This window comes from Rhineura floridana, chromosome 13 (genome assembly GCF_030035675.1).
Source record: "Rhineura floridana isolate rRhiFlo1 chromosome 13, rRhiFlo1.hap2, whole genome shotgun sequence".
NCBI classification, from domain to species: domain Eukaryota; kingdom Metazoa; phylum Chordata; class Lepidosauria; order Squamata; family Rhineuridae; genus Rhineura; species Rhineura floridana.
The window spans coordinates 37885322-37901228 of NC_084492.1; the positions used below are offsets into that span (position 1 = coordinate 37885322).

A 15907-nucleotide genomic window follows, 5' to 3' on the forward strand; every position below is an offset into this window, starting at 1 on the left:
ATATCATACTGCCTACCCCTTCCCAGAGCTTGGAAAAGTTACTTTTTTGAACTACAACTCCCATCAGCCCCAGCCAGCATGGCCACCGGATTGGGCTGATGAGAGTTGTAGTTCGAAAAAAGTAACTTTTCCAAGCTCTGCCCCTTCCACATCCCACCCGTTTCCTCGTTAGGTGATTATGCGCAGGATGGGACATGCACTTCTCCGCTTAAGTTCATCCCTTGCATGGTCCAGTCAGCCTGGGCTAGAGCTTGGGGAAGTCTTCAGACTAGAAGTGAAATGAACCTCTGGCGAGTCAGGCTGCGTACACCATAACTTTAAAGCTCATTCCTGCCCCCCAAGAATCCTAGGAAATGGAGTTTGTTAAGGGTGCTGGGTGGGGACTGTAGCTCTGGTGAAGGATACACTACAGTCCCCAGGATTCTTTGGCGGGGAAACAAAGTACTTTGAACATGCTTTAGGGGTTTAATGTGTTCACAGCTTCAGGCACTACTGGGCAATGCTGCCTGAACAACTGCCGCTCGTTCATGTCATTCTGGAACATGTGCTGTTATGCTGCTCAGAAATTTGTTTCCTTTGTCTGGCTTTATTCCCACCTCCCACACCCAGGACACAGCACCTCTCTGGTTATCCTTTTGCAATCCTTGGTGGAAATGGTGCCCCCTCCAAAGAAGGGCCCGGCGGCAGAGCACATGTTTTGCGGGCAAAGGTTGCATCTTTGTGCAGAATGACCCCAGGTAGCAGGACTGAAGGGGAAACCCTGCCCTGAGCCTCTGGGGAGCTGCTGTCATTCAGAGTAAGAGGACGTCTGGTCTGGCCGGATCAATGATCTGTCGGCATAAGACAACTCGGTCCTCACCGCTTCTGCCCCCCCCATTTGAGCAAGAGACAGTCGCTAAAAGCCTTGGCTGGCTGGCTAGCCCTATTGATCAAATCCTTCAGAGACCCGACAGAACTATTGATTAGATTTATCAGCCCCCAATGAGCCCCCACCCTTTGCTAGGGACATTCACTGCTGAATACTGAGGTATGGATGCTCCTGCTGAACATGTGATGCTGCCTTATTCCGAGTCAATCCACTGGCCTATCTAGCTCAGTACTGTCTACACTGACCGGCAGTGGCCCTCCAGGGTGTCAGGCGGGAGTCTTTGCCCAGCCCTCCCTGGAGATGCCAGTGGGGATCGAACTTGGGGCCTTCTGCATGCAAGGCACCTGCTCTACCACTCAGCAGCAGCCCTCCCCTTTCTTTGCAAAGAGGTGTTAAACCTGGCAACCCCCCTTCTGAACGGTGTCCCCCCTTTTTGTTGCAGTAATGAATGGAAGCAGCCACTCTCCGACAGCAATCAATGGCGCGCCCTCCACCCCCAATGGCTTCAGCAACGGGCCTGCAACGTCCTCCACCGCCTCGCTGTCCAACCACCAACTCCCTCCGGCCTGCGGTGCTCGCCAGCTAAGCAAACTGAAGCGCTTCCTGACCACGCTGCAGCAGTTTGGCAATGACATCTCTCCGGAGATAGGGGAGCGTGTCCGCACTCTGGTGCTGGGTCTCGTGGTAAGCTCACATCCAGCTCTCTGCCCTTGGTGTCGAGATCCCTGTCTTCAGTCATAAAAACAGCCAGCTCCCAGCATAAGTGAGATATTGCAGCTGGCTGAAATGATTTTTTTTAAAAAATAAAAGAAGTCTTGTTTCTCCTGAGCGCTAAATGTGGGTGCTGTAAAAGGCACAGTTGTACAGCTGTTGCTCCACTCGGTTGCCTCATGCAACATGGAGATTTGTGGCACCTTAAAGCAGGGGGGGGAACCAGACCTCAGTCCCAGGGGCCAAATGCAGCCCTCCAAGTCTGTCTTGTGCTTGGGACTCTTCCCAGCCCATACCTGCTATTATTTATTTTTATTTTATTTATTTATTAAATTTATTAGTCGCCCATCTGGCTGGCTGTCCAGCCATTCTGGGCGACGTACAAAATAAAAACATACAAATACATTAAAACATTAAAAATCCCCAGGCTGCACTCCCCGAATAGCCCTGCTCTGCACCCTCCTCAAGTGCTTATGCCTGGCAGAAATGTGTCCTTAAGCTGTGATCATTCATGCTTCTTGGGTGTGCTGATAGAGAATCAAGGGACGTGCAGTGGCTGCTGGTGGCTCCATGTCAGTGGGGCAGTGGAATCCACTCCAGGTTTTAGTCTGAACTTTCAAAGAGCTGCAAAGCAGATTTGGAGTGGATTCCACTGCTCCGCTGACATAGAGCGACCAGCCACCACTGTTGCTGTATGCAGAAACCTCTGGTTTTTACTGTATGAAGGTAAGTCACACCTGTTGCTCTGCTTACTTCTGCCTCTGTGCTGCCCACCGCTGCCATGTGGCCCCCAGAAGGCTGCCTGTGAGGAAATGCGCCCCCCAGGCTGAATAAGAATCCCCATTTCTGCCTTGAAAGACTAACGAGTCTTTATAGCATAAGCTGGAGTCCACTTCACCAGGCGCATGATCATGATATCCCCAAGATTCTTTGCCGTTTCCGCTGCAAGAGATTCATGTGGACCCTTCTGGAAGTTGTTACACAACATAGATGGACCTTTGCGTAGCACGGCAGGGATATGTTATCTAAAAAATAATAATAATGAAAAGCCCCAAAAATGAAGTTGTCAGCCAAAGAAGCGAATCTTAACCATATTTTGTGTGGAGTTGCCAGCTGTCTTACGGACTCATGTGCCTTTAGCAACACCTTGGGATCCAGATGTTAGCAAGGGATTGTGTTTGTCTCCATGCTGTGCAAAGAAAGAGGAAAAGGCTGGAGTCATTTGAAGGAGTAGGAGACCTCTGGATGGTGGAGGGCCATGGAAGAATGAAGATCATCACAGACAGGGATGTGTCAGGATAAGGTTCAGAAAAGGGCAACCAGAATGATCAAAGGGATGGAGCGACTCCCCTGTGAGGAAAGGTTGCAGCATTTGGGGCTTTTTAGTTTAGAGAAAAGGCAGGTCGGAGGAGACATGATAGAAGTTTATACAATTATGCATGGCAAGGAGAAAGCGGATAGAGAAAAGGTTTTCTCCCTCATAACACTAGAACTCATGGACAGCCAATGAAGCTGAATGTTGGGAGATTCAGTACAGACAAAAGCAAGCACTTCTTCACACCGTGCATAGTTAAACGATGGAATTTGCTCCCATAAGAGCCGCCAACTTGGATGGCTTTGAAAGATTAGCCAAATTCATGGAGGATAAAGCATTCAGTGGCTACTAGCCATGATGGCTATGCTCTGCCTTCCTAGGCAGAGGCAGTCTGCTTCCAAATACCAGTTGCTGGAAACCACAAGAGGGGAGAGTGCTCTTTACATTCAATTCCTGCTTGCTGGTTTCCCAAGGGCAGCTGGCTGGCCACTGTGAGAACAAGAAGCTGGACTAGATGAGCCACTGGCCTGATCCAGCGGGCTCTTCTGTTGTTCTGTTGTTCTTATGATATAAGAACATAGAGGGCCTAACCACATGAGTGAATGCAATCACTGCCAATCGCATGTGATTGTTTCTTTAGCAATAAACCCAGGAGGATTTTATTTTATCAGGACCTCACCATGCAGGGGGGAGAGGTTTTTCTTACCCTTTTCTCCCTAGCCATGATCTCTGCAAAAATCACCCCCCATACATATGCTGCAGTTAGTGATAGGTAAAACACTCCTCTTGCCACCATTTCTTGACAAGCATGGTAAAATCTTCCTATGCACTGTGGTCCTGATTTAAAACAACAGAGGGAGGGGGCCGCACGTACGAGTAAATAAGCTAAAACAAAACCCGACATGATTGACAGTGGTGCATTTCGCATCACATGAAGGTCCAGAGATGAGGCAGGGGACAAGGCTGTGGAGGGCTTTTAAGGCCAAGTTGAAGAGCTTGTGCCAAGCCCAGGAAGCCAAGAGGGAGTTTTAGGGAAGACCACCATATGGTCAGCGCAACGAAAGAGGCTAGCAGTTAGCAGACGGCTGGATGGAGGTCACTTAATGGGGGCTTACTTGGGAATGATAATGGGCTGGTTTGCACGTCACTTCAAATCATAGTTTGCAAACACCCTTCCACTGACCATTGGTCCATCTAGCTCAGTGTTGTCTACACTGACTGGCAGCAGCTCTCTGGGATTTCAGACAGGTGTCTTTCCCTGTCCTACCTAGAGATGCCACTGGGAACTTGGGACCTGCTGCATGCAAAGCAGATGCACTATCACCGAGCCACAGCGCCATCCCTGAGTAAAGTTGTGGTTTAAAGGTGAATAGTTACACTGTATGCTGCAGCATGGGGCAAAACCCACAGGTGCTTTCCCCCTGCTCCTGCCGGGAGCTAAGCTATGGTTTGGCATAGCATTACATCTGAACTCTGGCTTGCTGTTTGTCTCTCTCCAATCAAGCCACAAGCAGTAACTAAAGTTCTTGGCTTTCTGTGCAGGGTTTGTTTGGAGGAAACAAATCATGAGCCTGGGTTTGGACATGAACACTGTGCCAATCCATGGCTTTGCTCCTGGCAGAAGCAGGGAAGCAGCAAAGCAACCGCAGTTTTCACTCTGTGCACCGGCATGCTGTGCATACACCAGAGTTAAGCTCACATGTGGTTTAAAGCGACATGCAGACCAGGCCAGTTAAAAGAACTTTGCTGGACTGCGCCCATCGTGGCCCCAACTTCAGCAGTGCTGACCCCCGTGCTGTCTCTCCCTTGCAGAATTCCACGCTGACCATTGAGGAATTCCACTCCAAGCTCCAGGAGGCCACAAACTTCCCTTTGCGTCCTTTCGTCATCCCGTTCTTGAAGGTAGCCCCTTTATACAAATGTCCTATTTGCGTGGCTTGAACGTGTCCCAGCATCATCACGTTTTTGTGGGTGGTGTCTTTATTTACTCAGTAGGCCCCCCGTTTCACACAGCCGAATGCAAGCTGGAGCCCAGAGTGTGTGGTCAAGCTGGTTGCCTGAGAGCTCTCTCTCTCTCTCTCTCTCTCTCTCTCTCTCTCTCTCTCTCAGAAGCACATGGACACAAATGTGTCAGGTCTTGGAGCAAAACTATTTGGAAGAAATTGATGAGTCACCGTCTTGGTCTCCAGCAATGATCATCCGTATGCAAGGGTTGGTTGGTCCTTTAATTCCTGGACCAGTCAGGGCACATCCTGGAACATAGGATGCTGCCTTATACGGAGTCAGACCACTAGTCCATCTACTTCAGTGTTGTCTGCACTAATTGTCAGCAGCTCTCTTGGGTTTTAGATGGGTCTTTCCTAGACCTACCTGGAGATGATGCCAGGGATTGAACCTGGGCATGCAAAGCAGATGCTCTTCCACTGAGCTACAGACGTTCCTGGGAGAGGGAGAGGAGTATGGGAAGCTGCCTTTGGTCCATCTAGCTACACACTGACCGGCAGCAACTCTCCAGGATTTCAGGCAGGGGTTTCTCCAGCCACTGGTGGAGATGCTGGGCCTGGGACCTTCTGCATGCTGTTTTATGCCACGGAGGCAGCCAGGAACTCCCAAGGAAGGCTTGCAAAAAGAGTTGATTGCACAATAATGTGTTATCTCAGTGATCTCAAAGGTCATGATTCCAAGATCTGCCTCACTCTGCCTAAAGTCAGGGCTGGCATAGCAAAGCCTCCCCTCCAATCTAATTTCCCCCCCTCTTTGCCGTCCCACTGCAGTGACTTATGCTGCCTAGAAAAGTCTGTTTTCAGAAAACAAACCCTTTTGCATGGAAGCACCATTTGCAATGCCCAAGGACAGAAAAGTACATCGGGCAATAATCTCTGTGCTTTGTTCAGAGTCTTCTCGTGTTTCTTTCTTTTTTCCTTCTTACTTGATGGTGGGTCCATCGTGCAATCTGAGGACCTGTGTTGAGCCCTGGCCTTTCTGTGGAAGCAAGAGGGGACTCTCTTTAGTAGAACTTGCGAAGACTGCTTTCAGCTGCCCTTGTTTATCAGAGAGGCACGGAAGAAAGAAGACTCGCCATTTGCCTCTTCACCCCTCTTCCCCACCCCCACCCACCCTCCTACTTCTCTAGGGCTGTGATGTCTATGGCTCCAAAGTAGCTGCAAGACTCTTCCCTGAGCACAATAGGTGTGCTGCCATTGCATAGACACCATACATTTCAAGTGCATGACATCCCCAAAGAATCCTGGGAACTCTAGTCTGTCAAAAGGACTGGGAATAGGAGTAAACTACAGTTCCCATGATTCTTCGGGGAGGGGTGCTTGAAATATTCCAGAAATAGTGTGTGTATGCAGCACAAGAACCTGGGTTTGAATTTCTAAGGGCCAAACTACATATTACAAAATTGGCAGTTTGGTTTCTTTGCTAAATAGCAGTTGGATGGGTTGATCAGGATCAGGACCATGGCATGGGCAAGAGAAGGAATGTAATCTTTTGACCCCCCACTATGGCTCCAGGCTTGATTGCTTCGTCCCTGCCCCTCTTCGTCAGGGCTATTATTTAGCAAAGAAAAACAAGCACGCAGTTGCTAATAGTGTGCTTAATATAAAATGCCATGTGTGTGGTTCATTGCTAATTGTGTGCTTAATATAACATACAGTTTGGCCCTAAGCAGAAAACTGGAGACCTTCAGAGGTGGACAAGCTGGAAGTTGCCAGAGCTTAGCCCTGCCTCTGAATCTGTACAAAGTGCATTTTTCTCATCGTTAAATAGCCACAATGTAGTACTCACCATATCTCTAGGATGCAACAGTTTCAGGCAGGTTTTTGAGCCCTGGGAAGAAGAAAAACACTCTGCATATGTCCTTTAACTCTATGGCTATGTTTCGTTATTTCTACAATTCTACACGCTCAACAGTTGATCAGCTGCACCATTAGGCACACAGGAAGCTGCCTTATACGGAGGCAGGCCATTCTTCTATCTACCCTAGTGTTGCCTACACTGACTGGCAACAGCTCTCCAAGGGCTCAGGCAGAGAGGCCTTTCCCTGCCCTGCTGGAGACTGAATCTGGGACCTTTTGCATTCAGTGCATGTACTCCACCACTGAAGAGCTGCTCCTCCCCAAATTCATCAAAGTAAGGGCCAAACTAGACGTGACGTTTGCCACGTGGTTTGGAGTAGCATGCAGGATCAGTGTAGTCAGTATGAGGGGCCTGAGCCGGATTGAGACTATGACATGGGGGAGGGGCCTTTAACGCTTTGCCCCCCAATGCAGTCCAGATTGTCATCCAGTGAGAATCCATTTCACACCAATGGAACTTTTGTCCCCTTGCAAATAGCAACCCATTGGGAGGAGGGGGATGAGGTGCAATTCTGATTGGGGCCATGGCAGGGACAAAGGATTAAGGCTCCCACCCCCACCCCCCAGACCACGGTTCCAGTTCAGGTGAGGGCCCCTGGTTCTGGATGTTTTGGTTAGCCAAAAAAAAAAGCCTAAACAGTGCAAGGTCAAACAATGTCATGTCTGCTGTGGCTCCAAGGCTGAGCAGCTCTTGCGAGAAACTGGGCCATCCTACAAACCCCACTTCCACTGGGCCTCTCCCTGGCAGAGTTTTAGGGCAGCCCACAAACCTGGCACCTTTCTGCCACCCTCACAAGTGTGGTGGCAAATTCAGAAGTTCAGGGTCCTTTCATGATAGTCACAGCCATGCCCCTTCCCATTCTTTTTTCTCCCCTGGTGGGTTGAGAATGAGATCCTTGTTAATGCCTTCTCCCACAACAACAGATGTCCCTGGGAGCTAATAAGCATGAAAGGAGAGAGTGTTAGCTGCTGAGAAGAGTCTTCTCAGTGGCTGACTCACCTCCTTTCTCTCTGATTGGCTCCAAGCAGCAGGAAAGGACAAGGAAGCATGCTAGATGACTCTTCTCTGTGGCTGTTATGCTCCCCTTTCATGCTGATTGTCTCGTAGGGTGCTGGAGGCAGAGAGACCCTGCTGGGACCCTGCTCCCAAAAAAGTAAAGGATCTAAGACCCTCCAAGTCCCTGGATGACTACGCACCTGGCCACCCTGCTGAGAGAGAGAGAGAGAGAGAGAGAGAGAGAGAGAGAGATCTAGCATTTTGAATGAGAAAGGAGCTTTTTAACAACAACCCCCACACACATCTCCTCCACTTCTGCTCCTCTCTCCAGCACCCACCCTGCTTCCAGCTGTTTCCACCCGAGGGCTCCAGATGCTTCTCATTACCCGAACTGCAACCAGGCAGCCTCTGGCACGCGCCTTTCCCGGAGATGTTATTTATTTCTTTTTATTGTTTTTCTTCCTTGAAATGTGATGGTGCGGGGGGAGGGGGGAGAACGGAGAACGGATGGAGGGGACGTTTGCTGTCCTGGAATCCACAGCAGTGCATTTCATCAGTTCGCGCTCTAACATGTCCAACAGATGGGGATTTGGCTGGCAATCAGCTGCCTAAATAGGAAACCAGGGTTGGCTGGCGGCAAAAGCTCTGCTCGGCTGCTTAATTGCTCCTGCTCCTGCAGATGCTCTTCTTGGAGACTGAAGCTTCATGAGAAACTCACTGGGTGGGGTGGGGAGTCAGAGGCGCACGGGAGGGGGAGATTATTTACAAATGCTTCCCATTGTGCAAATGAGAGCAGTCTCACAGGGCCATGGGACTGTCACCAGCTTTCCAGGAGCAGAGCCAGTATGGCCTTGTTGGGAGACAGTGAGGCTACTTAAGGGCAATTATTTTTCTCTGGAGCCTTTTCCAAAGCCTACATCCAGCATCAGGCCTTTCTTTGAGGGAGGCTGGAAGAATGATGACAAGGAAAGGGGCCCTTTCAGTTGTGGCTCCCTGTGAGGTCCGCCTGGCGCCTTTGCTGACAACTTTTTGGCGCCAGGTAAAAACCTACCCTTTTCCCCAGGCTTTTGATGGCCCATGATGATGAGGTTTTTTTCCTGTTGAGTGTGTTGCCAAAGCTTTCTGCTGCTGTTACTGGGGAAGGGGCTCATTTTGTGTGTGTGTGTGTATTTTTTAATGAATTGTATGTGCTTTTGTGTTGATATTATAATGCATTTCACTTATTTTTAAATATGCTGTAAGTTGCTTGGAGATCTTTGTTAACAAGCAAATAATATGAATATTAATAATAAAAACATGAAAGAGATCGTCTTTGTAGAATAGTCTTTCCCATCCTGCAGCCTTCTAGGGATATGTGCCTGTTGGGGCGGATAGGAATTCTTGTCTGAAACATCTGGAGGGCACCAGGTTGGCAAAGGCTGTGTTACATTATTCACATACTTTTTTAGCAATGGAAGGTAATATTTTCCGCTGCTGTGCAGCTTATTGCCCCCCAAAAGGAAAATCTACAGTCATGCAGATTAGAGTAGGGCCCATAGTTGAGTGGCTGCATCCAAGGCTGCCCTCTTCAACCAGATGCACTCCAGATGTTTTGGACTGCAATTCCCATCAGCTGTTGTAACTGCTGTGACAGGAGAAGTGACATGTGCTCCTTTTTCTTAAATGCAGTATTCCTTCAAACCCCATAGAATAGAAAGGCATTTGGAAACTGACTACACTAAAAGATAAGTCAATTAACAGCTGTATTATTAATTGACTTTTAAGTCGCCTTTCAAAATAAAATAAAAATGTATTTCCATGGCGGTATACAGAATGTGATAGAAACACGTTAGAACAATAACATTTTTTTTTAAATCCACAATTTAAAAATAAGAAAACAGAAAGGACAGCGAAGCCCTTTCTTCTGAACCAGCAGTTGCACCTAATGAATCTCTGGCCTAGTCAATTTCGATTTTAAGGGGAACTTGGCAAGCCCTTCCTTTCTAAAAGGTGTACATGAGTGCATGTGGAGATATTTGCCCATTCTGTTATATATTGTTTGACAGTAACAACTTTAAAACCAGTTCTCAAAGTGCACGGGCATGCAGAAGTGTGTTTCATGCCATGGTGTTATCCACTTGATCACATACTCTTCCTGGAGTGCAGAAATGTAGCCATTTGCTTAAAGCGATAGGCGGCAAGTTTAAGACAAGCCAACAGAACCCAGAAGCATTGGAAGCTGCTTTATGCTGAGAGACCATTGGTCCATCTAGCTCAGTGTTGTTGACACTGGCTGGCAGCAGCTCTCCAGGATTTCAAGGACAGGACACTCCAAGTCCTCCCTGCAGATGCAAATAATTGAACGTAGGACTTTTTGCAAACAAAGTAGGTGCTCTCCTACCACTCTATGGCCCTTCCCCATGAAACAGAAACTGAGGAACTTATTGCCATGGGACATTATGGTGGCTGATAGCATTTGAACAATGTTTTTTTTTTAAAAAAAAACCTTTTCACCCTCAGTGGGCAAGGACTGAACTAAGTGTACAAAAAACTCATTAGCTATTGAGGCCAGGCTATAATTGCTTGTATCTAAAGCAGTGATTCCCAGACTTTTTCTCCAACGGACCCCTTCAAAATTGCTGAGGGCCTTGGCGGGCCACTTAATCATCCTTTTGCCTGTTGCAGCAGTTGTTATGCACTGTGCTCCATGCTGTACCGTTTCTAATTGTGTTTTTAATTGCTTCTTTTATATCTTATATATTGCATCTTTGTCGTACTCGGTAGAATTCAAATTGTAATACAATACAAGAAACAAAAGCAGCAATTAAAATACAATTAAAAAAAATCAATATGAATGTTCAATGCAACGGATTTGCAGTCTTCCATCTTCCACAAATCCACAGACACTCTGTGGAGCACCTGAATGAAGCTTGCGGACCACTGGTGGTCCGTGGACCAGAGTTTGGGAACCCCTGATCTCAAGCAGAGCCCTTTTTTATTTTTCTTAAAGAGGGGCAAGAAAGTGCGCCCTTCACCTTCTCCATCTTTTGCTCCATTCCTAGGCCAACTTGCCCCTGCTGCAGCGCGAACTCCTCCACTGTGCCCGCATGGCGAAGCAAACGCCCGCACAGTACCTCGCACAACATGAGCAGCTCCTCTTGGACGCCAACGCCTCCTCCCCCATCGACTCCTCGGAACTGCTGTTGGAGGTCAGCGAAGCGGGCAAGAGGAGGACGCCAGACAGGTACAGGCCTTGACGGATAAACAGTGAGGAAGGTGGGAGGGGGTCAGCTAGAGTCAGTGGGCTGGGCTTGGAAGGGGGCCTTGGCCTGGCCAAATTCCTCTTTTTTGGAAAAGGTTTCTGTGTTTCCTTTGGATCAAACAGTCTCCAAGGTGGCTGGCAGCAAGAAAGGCCACATTCGCACCATACATTTATTTCACCATTATTCCACTTTTAAACAGCCTTGGCTTCCCCAAAGAATCCTGGGAACTGTAGTTTTGTGAGGGGTGTTGAGACTCCTCACAGAGCTACAATTGCAAGAGTGGTTTTAACAGTCAGCCCCTCCTCCCAGAGAACTCTGGGAATTGTAGCTCTGTGAGGGCATAAGGGGTCTCCTCACAACTCTCTGCACCCCTCACAAACTACACTTCCCAGGATTCTTTGGGGGAAGCCTTCACTGTTTAAAGTGGAGTAATAGTGGGATGAATGTATGGTGTGCACATGACCAAAGGCAAAATGCAAGAAACAACCCAGCAGCCCTTGTGCCTTTCGCTCATCCTTCACCAACCTGGTCCCCTTCAGGCTACAGCAGGGAACCCTTTTCAGTCCAAGGGCCACAGTTCCTTCAGGTCCACTTTCCGGGGGCCACATGCTAATGGTAGGTGGAGCCAGAGGCCAAAGTTGGCAGAACAATGGATGTTAATTTTACATTGGTACAATAGGCTAGTTTCTGCACACCCTTCTCTGTCCCCGATCCAGGCAAGCACGACTCATTTATCAGAGCTCAGGGACACATCCTAACCAAGCAAAAACACTCACGAAAGGTGTGAAGCAGAGCTGGTGAGGGGCATGGCCTGGGCAGAGTCCCGAAGGCCGGACAGAGAGTCTTGGAGGGCTGCATTAGGCTCTTGGGCTTAAGGTTCCTAACCCCTGGACTACGGCTTCTATTAGCCCTAAGCTGCCACAGACATGCAGGCTGGGGCTAATGGAAACTGCCATCCAAAACATCTGGGGGGCAGCAGTGATGGCCACCAACTTGGATTTCTTTAAAAGAGGGTTAAATGAATACATGGCGGATAAAGCTATCAATGGCTACTAGCCATGATGACTCTTCTCTGCCTCCATAGTCGGAGGCAGCATGCTTCTGAATACCAGTTGCTGGAAACTGCAGGAGGGGAGAGTGCTCTTACGCTCAGGTCCTGCTTGCAGACTTCCCCTTGGAGCATCTGGTTGCTGGACTAGATCATAGAATCATAGAATAGTAGAGTTGGAAGGGGCCTATAAGGCCAACCAGTCCAACCCCCTTGCTCAATGCAGGAATCCAAATCAAAGCATTCCCGACAGATGGCTGTCCAGCTGCCTCTTGAATAACTCCAGTGTCAAAGAGCCCACTACCTCTCTAGGTAATTGGTTCCATTGTCGTATGGCTCTGACAGATGGGCTCCCCTTGTGCCTGATCCAGCATCAGGGCTCCTCTTTTCTTAGTGATGGAGGCCAGATTGTCCTTCACCTCCCCAACACCAATCCTAGGTCAGCTGACAATTGAAGGAGAGGATGGTATTCATTATTAGTCCTACTCAGACTAGACCTACTGAAGTGACTGAGCATGATTAGCTTAGGTTCATTAATGTCAATTGGTCTACTCTGAGTAGGATTTTGTTGAATACCATCCAGAGGTATCATCGTTTTTTTCTGGCAGGAAGAGGGGAAGCAAGTTCCCTGCAGCCACAGACACTCCTTCTCTGGCCCAGGTGCAGGGCAAGGCTGGTCTTCCCCCCGCCAAGCTGATCTTCCTGGAAGGAAGAGGGTTCAGCTCACCTGCGGCCCTTGTTTCTCTGGCCGGCAGCAGAACCCAGGACATGGTTCTCCCTCATTTCTGCAGCCAGAGAGCAACCAGCAGCACACCTGTTATGAACTCTTTATCCGGGTTTATGAACACAGCACTAATAACAACTGGGCACCGAGTCCTTCCTCCGAAGCAAGTATAGGCAATGGGTGCCCTCCAGATGTTGTAGACTACAACATCTAGCCATGCCCCTTCTATGATGAGCTTCCACTGGGCCTTGAAGACCTGGCTGTTCAGGCAGGCTTTTGGGGTGGGTTAGGTTTTTATTGTTATGGTTTTTAGATGTTAACGTTTTAATGTATTGTTTTTATCTTGTACGTCGCCCAGAGTGGCTGGACATCCAGCCAGATGGGCGACTAATAAATTTATTATTATTATTATTATTGTTGTTGTTGTTATTATTATTATTATTATTATTGTATTATTATTTATCCTGATAAAGCCCCATTTCTGAATGAAAAAGCCGGGTGAATTCACACAACCATTGCACATGCAATTGGCAAAAAAAGGGGGGTTGCCATGAGCTCAGGGTGTCATTTTGAACTCGTTCAATATTTTTTGGGGGGAGGAGGAGGCTGGTTGGATTTAATAAACTGCCTCAAAATGCAAAATAGCACCTCCTGCTAACCTAACAACCTAAGATCCAGACAACCCAAGACTGGAGAAAAAGGATGGTTCCAGACAGGAGCAGTCCATATGCTGCCCTCCAGATGTTGGGAAAGATGGGGGCTGTGGTCCTTAACATCTGGAGGGCCACAGGTTCTGCATCTCTGACTTCCCCTGAAGAGCAGGGATAGACAACATGATGGCCTCTAGATGTTGTTGGATTCGAACTCCTGTCAGCCACAGCCAGCATGGCCAATGGTTGGGGATGATGGGAGTTGTAGTCTACAACATCTGGAGGGCACCCATTGCCTATACTTGCTTCGGAGGAAGGACTCGGTGCCCAGTTGTTATTAGTGCTGTGTTCATAAACCTGGCTGTTTAAAAAGTGTGCCTGGCCATAGCACACCACTGCCGAGATGCTTACCGGCACCCTGACCCTCAGGAGCTGAGGGAGCGCCATTGGCAAGGTGGTGAGTGGAAGCGAGGGACAGATGGAACCCTCTGTCTCCAGCTGGTGTCAATTTCACAGGGGCCCATTCACTCACGTTCTGAACTATTTATTAAGTATGCCTGGCCAAGCAGGCATACTTAATACTCAGCACCCTGGACAGCTCCTTGGAAGGTTGGACTAAAACCCAGCACAGATTCACTGCCCCACTGATATTGGTGCCACCAGTCTTCACTGCCCGGTCCCGTAAAACCCATCTGACGCTCCTTCCTCTTTCCTGGACAGGACCAAAGACAATGGCTTGGACCGTGACCCGCTGCACCCTGAACACCTCAGCAAAAGGCCATGCACAATGAGCCCTGCCCAGCGCTACAGCCCTAGCAATGGGATCAACCACCAGCCCAACGGGCTGCCCCACCCCACGCCTCCGCCTCCCCAGCACTACCGCCTCGAAGACATGGCCATAGCACACCACTACCGGGACGCTTACCGGCACCCTGACCCTCGGGAGCTGAGAGAGCGCCATCGGCAAGCTGGTGAGTGGAGGCGAGGGACGGAAGGAACCCTCTGTCTCCAGCTGGATCAATGTCACAGGAGTTCGTTCATCAGGCTCTTCCATCTTGCCTTCGCATTAATCTGCTTTGACCTGTCTTTGTTCCTCTGCGCTTTGGGCTTTTAAAACCCTTTCTCTCTGCACTCTTTATGTGCTCAGCCTGTTTTATCTATTGAACCATGTAGCCAATACCTTTATATATATGCATACACACACACACACACACACACACATACATATAATACATATATATATATGCGCACGGACACACACATATATATATGTTGCCCAAGAGAACGCATAAGCAGATTGCTGGTAACTTTGTTGCACCATAGGTTGTGTAATCTGTTATGCAAAGAGTTCCCGCTGGCACAACTGTCTCGTTGGATTCCTCTCTTGCGCAACATTAATACTCACCTGTACTCTAGCACAAGAGCCCTTGTGCTAGCTGACAGAGAATGTTGGATAGAACCCCCAGTCTGTAGTGTTTAATGCGTTTATTTCTTGAAACATTGCTCTGGATGCAGTCAGTAGGGAGTAGCTTTATGGTTGTCATAAGAGCCAGCCAATCAGCACTCTGCACAGCTCACTTCTCCTGGAAATAGGAAGAACCAGTCTGTACATCTGTCCAAAAAGGGGTGAGTGAAGATTCACAGAGCTCTCACCTCTCAAGTGACATATGTCTGCCTTTGCCCTAAAGTTTCTCAAGGATGAGCTTAAAGTTTAAATGGGTTGTTCTAACAGCAAATCAATATGTACACTTGCCATTTGCCCTCTCAGTTTTATAAACAGTTGATGTTGTTGTTATGCGCCTTCAAGTCAATTTTGACTTATGGCGACCCTATGAATCAGCGACCTCCAAGAGCATCTGTCGTGAACCACCCTGTTCAGATCTTGTAAGTTCTTTTCTAGTGAATCATGTCTTCTCATTACGTGTCCAAAGTATGATAACCTCAGTTTCATCATTTTAGCTTCTAGTGATAGTTCTGGTTTAATTTGTTCTAACATCCAATTATTATTTGTCTTTTTCGCAGTCCATGGTATCCGCAAAGCTCTTCTCCAACATCACATTTCAAATGCGTTGATTTTTCTCTTATCAGCTTTTTTCACTGTCCAACTTTCACATCCATACACAGAGATTGGGAATACCATGGTCTGAATGATCCTGACTTTGGTGCTCAGTGATACATCTTTGCATTTGAGGACCTTTTCTAGTTCTCTCACAGCTGCCCTCCCCAGTCCTAGCCTTCTTCTCATTTCTTGACTATTGCCTCCGTATTGGTTAATAACTGTGCCAAGATATTGATAATCCTTCACAAGTTTAATGTCCTCATTGTCAACTTAAAGTTACATAAATCTTCTGTTGTCATTTAGCTTCTTGATGTTCAGCTGTAGTCCTGCTTTTGTGCTTTCCTCTTTAGCTTTCTTTAGTATTCATTTCAAATCATTACTGGTTTCTGCTAGTAGTATGGTATTGTCTGCATATCTTATTGATATTTCT

The 15907-nt window shown here is 48.1% G+C and overlaps 1 protein-coding gene across 8 annotated transcripts in view; it reads left to right on the forward strand.

Annotated features, from left to right (window-relative positions):
* Positions 1–15907, forward strand: part of CBFA2T3 (CBFA2/RUNX1 partner transcriptional co-repressor 3) — an 82030-nt gene that overhangs the window by 56146 nt on the left and 9977 nt on the right. For all 8 annotated transcript variants that reach the window (XM_061594601.1, XM_061594603.1, XM_061594602.1 and 5 more), the window contains 4 exons: positions 1311–1552; positions 4707–4796; positions 10796–10977; positions 14139–14389. In XM_061594601.1, coding sequence (XP_061450585.1) covers positions 1311–1552; positions 4707–4796; positions 10796–10977; positions 14139–14389 — 765 coding nt within the window. The remainder of the gene's footprint in view (positions 1–1310; positions 1553–4706; positions 4797–10795; positions 10978–14138; positions 14390–15907) is intronic.